Here is an 11,749-nt window from a genome sequence, read left to right on the forward strand (position 1 = left end):
AGTCAGATCAGTAAGACCCTCTCTGTCGTTCCTACAATCGGTCAAATTGTCATGTCATGCCACCGTGACAACAGAAAAAAAATAACTCAAACAGCCTAGATGTGACATTGGAAGGGGAGACAGTTCTGAATGGCTCCTAGAATTGCAGATAGGTTCAAGGTTCAAGCTTTTATTGGTCATACGAACATAGCTACAGTGTAGTTATGACCATGACAACCTGAGGTCACAGGCTCCTCCAACAGTGCAACACAATAAAACAGAAAAATAGTAAATACAAAAAGAAAATAGTGAAATAGTGCAATAAGAGTCTATATACAATTGATTGGAATATGATATATTAGATAAATAATTTCTAAGTAGCAGCCACATGAATGTTATGGATGTTGTTTCTAAGTTCAGGTGTTTAATAGTCTATGGCCTGTGGGATGAAGCTGTCCCTGAGTCTGGTGGTTTTAGTCTTGATGCTGCGGTACCGCCTGCCAGACGGCAGCAGACAGAACAGTTTGTGGCTGTGGGGTTGGGGGTCTTTTGTAATCCTGAGGGCTTTCTTCCTGAGCTGCTGGGAGTAAAGATATACTCCAACTGAGTGGGTCGGTAGGCCCTCCAGATATCCTTATGTATGTTCACAAGCCGTGTCAAAGTTACAAAGTTAGTTAATAATGATATGCTCCCTTTAAAAATATCAACCATAATCCACTGCATCAGTAATTACATGGTACATATTTACAAAATATACACATTGGCATCCATAGTCAAGACTCAAACACATCTTGCACAATTCTCAATTCAGTCCTCTGTCAGAAACACAGTGGAATACTTTTAGACTTTTTATTTTATATTTGTGGAAAGCATGACACTTTCGATTCATGATGACTTATTATAAACATAAAGAGCGCAAGAGAAGGAAAGAGGTTGAAGAAACAAATTTAGTGAGAACAGAAGAAGACAGACACAGTATGGGCTCTGGCAGAGCTTGAAGACTGGGTAATTGGAAAAGAAAAAAAACAATTTACAAGGCAAACATCTCAATCAGTGCGGCAGTCATTTATTTATGACATGGTTGTCATCGCAGTTGGTGGAACGGAAAATGTGTTTCTTAGCGAAAGCAATATGATACTTTTTCAATTGCGTCGGGATCGGCTCACCCTGTCTGTGTTCCATTTTTTTAACGATCACTTTGCTGCACTTGGATTTGCTGTGAACCTGCTCACTGTGATGCTGCAAAACCTAAACCTATAAAATGCCTCCTGGTAGGAGCAGATGGGAGACAAATTACACTAGCAGGGGACAGGGAGAGAGGAGCCCACTGCTGTGTGAACGGAGAAAATAGAAATCTCTCCTTCTCCGATGTTAGTACACCCTGTGTCACCTCCTCTTCAAACAGCTAGCAGACGAATGCGAGTGTAGAGATGGAAAAACAACAATTTAATGTGGCTATACGATTTGATCCCTACTGAGTGTTTGTGTGAGTGCCTTCACAGTCAACAAATGATAGGACGCTTTTGTTTTGAAAATAAATAACAAGCAAAGAAATGCCCTGATAGAGCCAGGCATCACCTATAATCACATTAAACGATAGCTGGAGATAGAAATGGAAATTAGGTTTCTTATTCTTCAGTAATTCTGGAGTGGTGGACGAGATTAAATCAACAGAGCTGCAGTCTGCACTTCAGGCTGTCATGAACTCCAGTCAGAGTGATTAACATTTGATATCTGCTACGTTTTTACCTGTATTAGATTATGGTGACCTGCTATAGATGAATGCCTCTGACCAGTGCCTAAAGAGCTTGGATACTGTGTACCATTGTGCCTTACGATTTATTACTGGATGTGGATATCGAGTACACCATTGCACTTTATATGCTGCTGCTAATTGGCCATCTTTGTCTGCTCGCAGACTTTCCCATTGGTTGGGTTTTATTTATAAATCTCTGCTTGGGTTGGTTCCCTCCTACATTTGCACATATATGTGTCAAAGAGAAAGTCTATATGGCCTGCGCTCACAAGGTTTTATTCAGATGCTGATTCCTACAGCGAGAACAAAACTGGGTAAAACAGCTTTTAAATATGCTTCCCCCACAGCTTGGAACAATGTACAGAAGGAGCTGAAACTCTCTGGTGTAATCACTATGGGGGAATTCAGGTCCATCCTAAAGGACAGAGAGCACGACACCATTGGTAGATGTGAGTGCTCGTATATCCTAAAATCGTTTTAAATTTTGCCAGCTTTGAATGATTTTTAATAGTTTGTTTTACTTCGCATATTGACTGGCTAATGTGCCATTTTATTTGTGTTTTAGAGCTGTATTTGTCTGCCTGCCATGTCTGTGTTTTATCTGTTGTAACTTCGTACATGCTGCCCTTCTTGGCCAGGTCACTCTTGGAAAAGAGATTTTAATCTCAATGAGTCTTTTACCTGGTGAAATAAAGGATATATATAAGAGACAGGCTTTATTTATTTATTATCAGCACGTTGGATGAGATTGAATCATGTTTTAGCATGGAACACATGCCAATAATGCTCTCTACACACACAGACACACACAGACATATATCCAAGCCAATTACTTCTGCCTCTACCGGAGTAAAGGATGTTTCTGTACAGAAAAAAGGGCCTCCATTCTAACAAACTCCCAGATTCAGGTCTTCAATTACTGCAGGTAAATTGCACTAAGATGGGGCTGCAGACCCAGCAGGAATCTGATCTGAATTTTTTCCTGAGAATCAAAGTCAAAAACACATACAGCCTTAAGTGCTTCAAAGCAAGGATCATATACAGTTTGTAAGGGATAATGTGCAGCAAGTTGGTAATTATTGAAAAAGAACACCGACGTTGTGAGCAGCTGCACATTATCCCACTTATTATACGTTTACATTCGCTTACATTCTATTATACGCTTACATTCAACCTACGACTTGACTCACAATACTGTTGAAAGATAATCATGTTGGTTTCTCGAAGAATAAATAGTCTGTTCATCTACGTACCAAACAGCTTGAACTGCGGCAGCACTGATCTAGGTTTTCTCTAACTGTCCAAGTCTGTTCATATTTACTTTCCTACTAACCAGTCTTTAAACACTGCCAGAGTCCATAGTTGTCAGGAGCAGGAGGAAATCAGGACACAGAATGAAGAGATTGGGGTATAAAAGTAAAAAAGAAAAGTGAGCTTTATCAAATAAAAAGCTCAGTACGACGGATTTACAGAATACAGACAAAAATCCAGGAGCCAAAACCAGGGAAACAATGGCGACAAACTGACAGAGAACACTAGGGAATACAAGACTAAATACACAGGACAAGACACAGCTGTTGAAACAAGGGGCAGCAGGTGGACACAATAAGACAATCAGGCACAAGGGGGAAACACAGTAATTAAGACACACAGAGAAAATAAATGTCAAAATAAAATCGGGAACTATAAACACAAAAACTAAGATCCTGACATTTACTTCCTCTCTCTCTTCTTCTGCTGCTTTCTCTCTCGTCCAGCTCTTGCCTTTACCAGGGATGGTTTAGCCATCTTGAATCCAAAGTTTCATGCTCTAAACCAGGGGTGGGAAACAGTGGCGGCGCTAGGGGGTGGCTACTTGGGCTCAAGCCCCGGATGTTTTCTGAAAAGCCCCGGATGTTTCACTTAAAAACAATTAAGAGGCAGCCGCTGCGGGACATTAGCCTGCGTACTGCGTAGCCTTCCCTGCCCTGAAGAAGAAGTAATCCTTCCTAGTGCCTGACTGATACAGACTGATCCAGATTTGAATTATTTCTACGTCACAGAAGTGGTGCTCCGCTTAGTGGTCAATTCTCCACCTATCAGGGGAATGTGGGGTTGGGCCACCGCCGGCCATTGCCGCTCGAAAGTGCTGGAGACGCTGTAGTACATATGCCAGGCCTGTAAGTGGCGCTGTAGTCTGCCACAAAAGCAGCGAAGAAGACTTCCCGCGCATGGTTGCCATGGTTGCCCTTCTGTTTATTCTCCGCTGTGGCTCTTTTTCTCCCTCCCCGAGGCAAGCGTTTGCGCCTGTAATTCAATGCAATCCCTCCCCATCGAGGCACGCACTGTAATTCTCTCCGGTAGTCCACCAGCAGATGACAAACAACCACCTCCGTCTCTTCCAAGGAACGAGGGGACCGTGCGGCAGAGTTTCAGTTAGATATTTTTTCGCCGGTCAACATGTCCGTTAAAGTTTAAATCTTCCGGACAAAATTAGAAAAGTGCCGGTCAAAGGTCTTCTTTGTTATTTATTGAGCTTTAAAACAAATTAATAATGACTCTATATAATAATATAAGAATAAAACACGGAGGACAGAGATCTCTTTTTGTCCCCCTCTTCTCCCCGCTGCAGCCTAGCAGCTGATCTCAAAGCACGCTCCCCTCTCCCGCAGGGGGGCGTGGTCAGCTGCAGCTCACAGAATCAGTCCCCTGCAAAAACAGCGCTGGAAAGAGCAAATAGAGCGAAATGAGGCATGTCTAAAATGCAGGATCTGTTTGATATTTTGAAAAAAAAACTATATTTATATAGGTATGGCCCTACAATATATTGTTCAAATATAGCATGATATCCCTTTAAGGTTTTATTAAGGTAGGGTTAATGTTGCTCTCAAAGTGCACCAGATTGATGCTTTTAACTTCAATATTTTTCAATATTTTTTATTTTAACAACTACTGGGCTAAGCCCCGGATCTCCTACAATCCTAAATCTGCCACTGGTGGGGAACCTTTTTCCTCTCAAGGGCCATTTAAATTTTTTCAACATCCTCCGAGGGCCGTACAAACGATTGACCTCTGCTTAAAAATACTAAAATCACAGCCCATACATTTGGCCTTTCTTTCATGCTGTGCAAAGAAAAAGCAACCTCTTAATCCAGATATCTCACCATGACTCGTGCATGCATGCATGTGCACGGTTGTGGCATGACCACCACAACAGAAACATATTGACACAAGATGTGTGCAAATGTATTTAGTTTCCGATCCATGTGGACATGATTTAAGTGTGTGTGTGGAGGGGGGGAGCTACTCTCCTCTAGGGGGGTCCGGGGGGCATGCTCCCCCGTGAAGATTTTTTTTTAAATGTTGAAAAAAAGTTAAAAGCATCAATCTGGTGCACTTTGAGAGCAACATTAGGAGCTCTATGGATACATCTCTCAACATCCATATGAAACAGAACTGTAAGCACATTCATTTTTCTTTATGGATATTTTACAAATCACTCCCCTTTCAAACTGTGTTCTTGTTTATTAATAACAAACTTTTTTTACTGTCATATAGTATTTTATACCTTTATACCTGTTTACTTATTCTCTTATTTTTTTATAACTATAATGATCAGATAAAGATGTGCCTTTACCTCACTGGTTGGAGAAAAAGCTTCTTATATTCTTTAGCATAGCTAGCTAACCAGATGCTAATAACAACAAAGTTATTGACTGTTTGATCAGTATGACAGATGAACAGATCGCCACTGGGCTTTCAACTAAAGACACAGCCTCGCAAAAATTGCGGCATATGTACGGCTCCTTATGGGTACTGACATTTGTGAAGTCCCGGCCCGGAGTGGCGTTCTGGTGCGCTCCGTCAGAACTACACCCCTGTCAGACGAGACGTATATAACACGTGATGACACGTTACGGCCCGTCCACACACAGGCATGACATTTTTTTTTTTTAAATCTTGATGCTGGGCGTGTTTGAAGCTTGGCGATTTTTTGCGAGCAACGCCCCTCATGGAAGGAATATATATGAACCTATATATTTTTAATATATGTCACATATATGTTTAACATATACAGGACTGTCTCAGAAAATTAGAATATTGTGATAAAGTTCTTTATTTTCTGTAATGCAATTAAAAAAACAAAAATGTCATACATTCTGGATTCATTACAAATCAACTGAAATATTGCAAGCCTTTTATTATTTTAATATTGCTGATTATGGCATACAGCTTAAGAAAACTCAAATATCCTATCTCTAAATATTAGAATATCATGAAAAAGTATACTAGTAGGGTGTTCAACGAATCACTTGAATCGTCTAATTAACTCGAAACACCTGCAAGGGTTTCCTGAGCCTTGAAAAACACTCAGCTTGGTTCAGTAAACTAAATCACAAGTATGGGGAAGACTGCTGATCTGACTGCTGTCCAGAGGACCGTCATTGACACCCTCCATCAGGAGGGTAAGACACAAAAAGAAATTTCTCAAAGAGCAAGCTGTTCACAGAGTGCAGTTTCAAAGCACATCCACAAAAAGTCTGTTGGAAGGGGGAAATGTGGCAGGAAACGCTGCACAACCAAGAGAGATGACCGCAGCCTTAACAGCATTGTGAAGAAGAGTCGCTTCCAGAATTTGGGGGAGCTTCAAAGACAGTGGACTGAAGCTGGAGTCCAGGTATCAAAAGTCACTGTTCACAGACGTGTCCGGGAAATGGGCTACAATAGCCGTATTCCCATGGTCAAGCCACTTCTGAACTCAAGACAACGGAAGAGGCGTCTGACTTGGGCTAAGGAAAAGAAGCACTGGACAGTTGCACAGTGGTCCAAAGTCCTCTTTTCAGACGAAAGCAAGTTTTGTATTTCATTTGGAAGTCAAGGCGCCAGAGTCTGGAGAAAGGCTGGAGAGGAGCAAAATCCAAGTTGCTTGAAATCCAGTGTGAAGTTCCCACAGTCAGCGATGGTTTGGGGAGCCATGTCAGCTGCTGGTGTTGGTCCACTGTGTTTCATCAAGCCCAGAGTAAATGCAGCTGTGTACCAAGAGATTTTAGAGCACTACATGCTTCCGTCTGCTGAAAAGCTCTATGGAGATGAGGAATTCATTTTCCAGCATGATCTGGCACCTGCCCACAGTGCCAAAACCACCAGTAACTGGTGTACTGACCATGGCATTACTGTCCTCGATTGGCCTGCAAATTCCCCTGACCTGAACCCCATAGAGAATATGTGGGGTATTGTGAAGAAGAAGCTGAAAGACACCAGACCCAACAATGCTAATGAGCTAAAGGCCGCTATTGAAGCATCCTGGGCATCCATAACACCTCAGCAATGCCACAGGCTGATTGCCTCCATGCCACGCCGCATTGATGCAGTAATCCGTGCAAAAGGATTCCCAACCAAGTACTGAGTGCATTAATGGACATTTTCAAATGTTTGATTGTGTTTTGCTGTTATAAATCTTTTTTTTTTACTTGGTCTGAGGAACTATTCTAATTTTTTGAGATAGGATTTTTGAGTTTTCTTAAGCTGTATGCCATAATCAGCAATATTAAAATAATAAAAGGCTTGCAATATTTCAGTTGATTTGTAATGAATCCAGAATGTATGACATTTTTGTTTTTTTAATTGCATTACAGAAAATAAAGAACTTTATCACAATATTCTAATTTTCTGAGACAGTCCTGTATGTGACATATCCGAAATTGGACCCCTACATATATGTCTCTGAACATATATGTACATATATATCCATATATCCACATATATGCACACACATATATGTACATATATGGGTGCAGTGTATATGCACATATAGGTTTCACATATATGCACAGGTTGCACATATATGCACATATAGGTTACACATATAGGTTTTACATATAAGTTTCACATATATGCGCATATAAGTTTAGCCTATATGTTTATTTACACCTATGTTCAAGGATTATACATAGCCTATAAAAAAATACAACACACAAAATGTATAAGTCATTAACATACATTTATTGTCAATTAATGTCCATTATTTAGTCTGCTTTTGGCGAACCCTGAGCTCTGTCAGCTTGTTGTTGATGGCTCTACCCAGCTGGCCCTTCGTGTGTGTGGCCACTTCTTCCTTGTTGCCTCTACAGAGAAAAGAAAAGGACATAATGAGATGACAGTGTAAAAATGCTCCAAGTCTTCTACAGACTCCAAGCATTCCACTCCAAAGTTTTGCCAAAGCACCTGGTGTAGTGTACACGAGCTCCCCTGTGAGTTTATTGGCAGATAAAGCCCAAAGCCTTTATTCAAACAGATGATCTATTTTATTAGTGATTTGTTTCATATGTCATTATTATTATTTTTGAATTATCTGAAAAGTCAGTGCATTTACCAAATCTGTCTAAGAAGCACTAAGTTTACAATCATTAGTTAGAATTAGGTCAAGTGTGGCTTTTCAAAATACTGTAAAGTTTCTTCGTCGCCATTCAAGCAATTATCTTCATTAAAATCTCGAACACAGTCAATCGGCAGAATGCTCCTAAGTCCCTTGTCACTACCTTCTGTCCACTCCACCAAGGCAAACGTGCAAATGGTGACAGTAATGTAATTTAATTTGTATGTTTGTTCTGTCTGTTGTGTTTTCCTGTATCCGCGAGCGGTTGGAATTTGAAAGAGTGTGTTTTAGCAATAATGTACAATTATCAAATATTTAATAATTTACTAATCTTAAACTGATCAGCTGACGTCGAGCGGATATAAAAATCCGGTTCCGGTCCTGGGTGAAATAACATGTAGCATGATAGCAACATTAGCATCTGTCATTTTGCACGTAGAGTCCCTGTAAGGTATTTTAGCAGAGTTGTTGTGAACAGTGAAATTATTCATTCACAAAACTACACACGTGCTTTCGGTAGAAATTCATATCATGTGAAGAAGAAGATGAAGGTAGATTGTGTCTTCACATTCATTAAACATAGTGAAATGCTCAAATAGACAGACATGGGGGTTGAACAATCCAAGCATTTATTAAGTTTTCTGAAAAAAAAATGTTGCTATATCAGTGGTTCTCAAACTTTTTAATGTCAAGGACCCCCAAAATTGTATATATTTGGCCACCGACCCCATCTCAAAATATTTTGTTCCAGGGACCCCCAGAACCAAAGATTTTAGTTAATAGCGCGGCATGAAGTGATGCGATATGAGCTTGCATATCTGCTATTTTTTAATAGCTAAAGTATAAAATATGGCTGAAAATGACAAAGATGCTTTCCTGGTTTTAATGGTTTAAAATGACACTGCAAAAAAGAAAATGGAAACTAGATTTCATATCCCCCCAAAGTGTTATCCTTACCAAATAGGACATTTTTTTTCCATGATCTTTGTTTTTTTCCTTTTTGTACATGCAGCCATGTTTATTTCAGCGAACTAATCTGTTTGTCTTTTTATTTTATTTTTATTTTTGTTAGTTTCAGTTGGCTATAATGACCTTGGAGCAATGTATTTATACTGTTCATTTAAGGGTATTATAAATTACATAGATTGAAAACATTTCATTTGGTACAGTACATTTAATACTACCTTTTAGTGAATGTGATTAACGTCAGTGGCTCAAACTAAAAATGGTGCTAAATAAGTACAATGATTAATTCATGTAGTCATAGAGAACTTTGGAATAATATGCACATTACCACATTACCTTGCAAAGACCTATATATATGTAGGCATTCTGTATGACATATATGCAAAAAGACAGATATATGAGCTATATATGAGGCATTATGTAGGAGATATATGCACATATATGAACCTGACTTTGGCATACAGTGGGGCAAAAAAGTATTTAGTCAGTCACCAATTGTGCAAGTTCTCCCACTTAAAAATATGAGAGAGGCCTGCAATTGTCATCCTAGGTATACCTCAACTATGAGAGACAAAATGAAAAAAAAAATCCAGAAAATCACATTGTCTGATTTTTAAAGAATTTATTTGCAAATTATGGTGGAAAATAAGTATTTGGTCACCAACAAACAAACAAGATTTTGGAGGTTGATGCCTCGGTGAACGTAAGTTGTTTGGCTTTCTTGTCCACAGCAACAGAAAGCATTTTCGAATGTTTGAATGAATCAAAGTGGGTCGTCACCGTTGATTTTCTCTTATGCTCCAACACACAGTTGCACGGGGTGCAGAATAGTTTCCCCCCACTTTTTGCCCGGTCTTTAGTAGAAATGTTCGTTGGTAAATGAGATGGATTAGTGCTGTTTACATTCTGTGATGCGCGAGCTGATGACGTCACGTCAAGACGAGTTAACTTTTTTTTCTCCTCAATTTTGTGTGGAAAAATGCGGGGATTATGCGGACTTTTGATAAATATGCGGCCTTTTAAAAATCCGCGCCATTTTGCTGGTTATGCGGTAAGAAGCTGTATTTGTGTTTATTTATAGAAGGACCATGCATACAAAAACATTAATCAGCAAAGAGAAGAGATGCAATATGCCAGATTATAGCAAATAGCTCATTTCCGTCCTCAGCCCACAGTGGGCATCCCCTTCAAAGGATCAGGTGTGTTACGCGAACAATTACTGGTTGCCTTGCCACAGACAATCAGTTCGGCAAAAATATTTTTGTCTGTTTTGTTTGCCTGCTATGATGGTTCTTCAGGACTGCTTCTTGAGCTCTAATCACACTTTCACAGACTTTGCTGGTGATTTTAAAGTAGATGAAAATGTATGTGTGTCGATTAAGAGGAAAAGATGCCTGGTTTTCTTGCTATTATTGCCATCAGGAAATGTACAACTTAACCCTGGTCCGCCCAGTAGTAGTAGTCAGATCGCTACTCCTGCTGATTTTGAAGCTAGGTCTGGGTTGGGATTCATCCACTTGAATGTGCGCAATCTTTTAACTAAACTAGATTTTGTCCGCATTCACTGTGATGCGTGGCATCTAACGGCATCTAACTTGATCAGGTAATGACCTTGATCTCAATGTTCATCTATAAAGCCATGTTGGGTAAACTACCAACTTATATATGCTCTTTGATCTCACAGAGAGTGGCAAGTAGCTATTGCCTGAGATCCCAGGATGTGTTTTTATTTTATTACATGTGCCAAGTGCTATTAAAGCTTGTATGTGTGCTGCTCCCCTAGCTTGGAACACTATGCAAACATTTTTTAAACTGAGCATTTTGGTTCCCTTGCATCATTTTAGAGCTTGGATAGATGAAATGTTATTTGATGCCTGTCATTGTGAATAGGTTGTAATTTGTACCCCTGTAATTATGTTGTATGATGTCCTTTTTGTTTTCTGTTGTTTTTATGTGTAACCAATGTGCTGCAGGTCTCCCTTAAAAAAGAAATTGTTGATCTCAATGGGATTTTACCTGGTTAAATAAAGCCTACAAACAAACAAACAAGAAGCAAGCCAAAAAGTTTCAGCAGAAAAGATTTTGAGTGACAGCCATCGGGTCAATAACTGCCTGTCTGTCCACCATGTGGTCCTCGACCTCAATCTGTCTGTCTGTCCCTCCGTCCATCTGTCTCCTCTTAGTCTTTCATCGTCCATCTTTGCAAATGGCATTTCATTTTCAGGACATTGGAAGGGAAATAATGAGTTCATCCTGGGGTTTTGCTTGACCACAACATTGTTTGCCATCATTACACACTGTTATACGCCTATACACACAAGCACACACACACACACACACACACACACACACACACACACACACACACACACACACACACACACACACACACACACACACACACACACACACACACACACACACACACACACACAACTAATGATCTCCATTCTCTTTGAATAATAGTCCATTTACCTTCTCTTACTGTTTGCAGACGAGTGTTGTGTTCTGTCTGTGTGCTGATTGGCTGGCTGTTGTTCTGACAGCCATCAGGGAGCGAGGCTGAGTGTAGACTCTCTGTCTGTTCCTCGTCTGCTTTGTCTCACCGGCAGGCAAAACCTAGCCAAGGAGGATAATAGACCCTATAAATAGTTATTGTTGTGTCTGTGTGGGCCATAGCCAGTTAAGGTGAA

At 40.0% G+C, this 11,749-nt stretch overlaps 1 protein-coding gene across 1 annotated transcript in view; it reads left to right on the forward strand.

The window, feature by feature from the left end:
- Window positions 1-1,388, forward strand: part of LOC307034884 (leucine-rich repeat-containing protein 75A-like) — a gene marked incomplete at its 3' end in the record, with an annotated part of 44,415 nt that extends 43,027 nt beyond the window's left edge. Inside the window, exon 4 of the mRNA XM_079673810.1 lies at window positions 1,385-1,388. Within this exon, the coding sequence (XP_079529936.1) occupies window positions 1,385-1,388 (4 nt within the window). The remainder of the gene's footprint in view (window positions 1-1,384) is intronic.
- Between the last annotated feature and the right edge of the window lie 10,361 nt (window positions 1,389-11,749).

This window comes from Notothenia rossii (genome assembly GCF_949606895.1).
Source record: "Notothenia rossii genome assembly, chromosome: 4".
In the NCBI taxonomy this organism is placed as follows: Eukaryota; Metazoa; Chordata; class Actinopteri; order Perciformes; family Nototheniidae; genus Notothenia; species Notothenia rossii.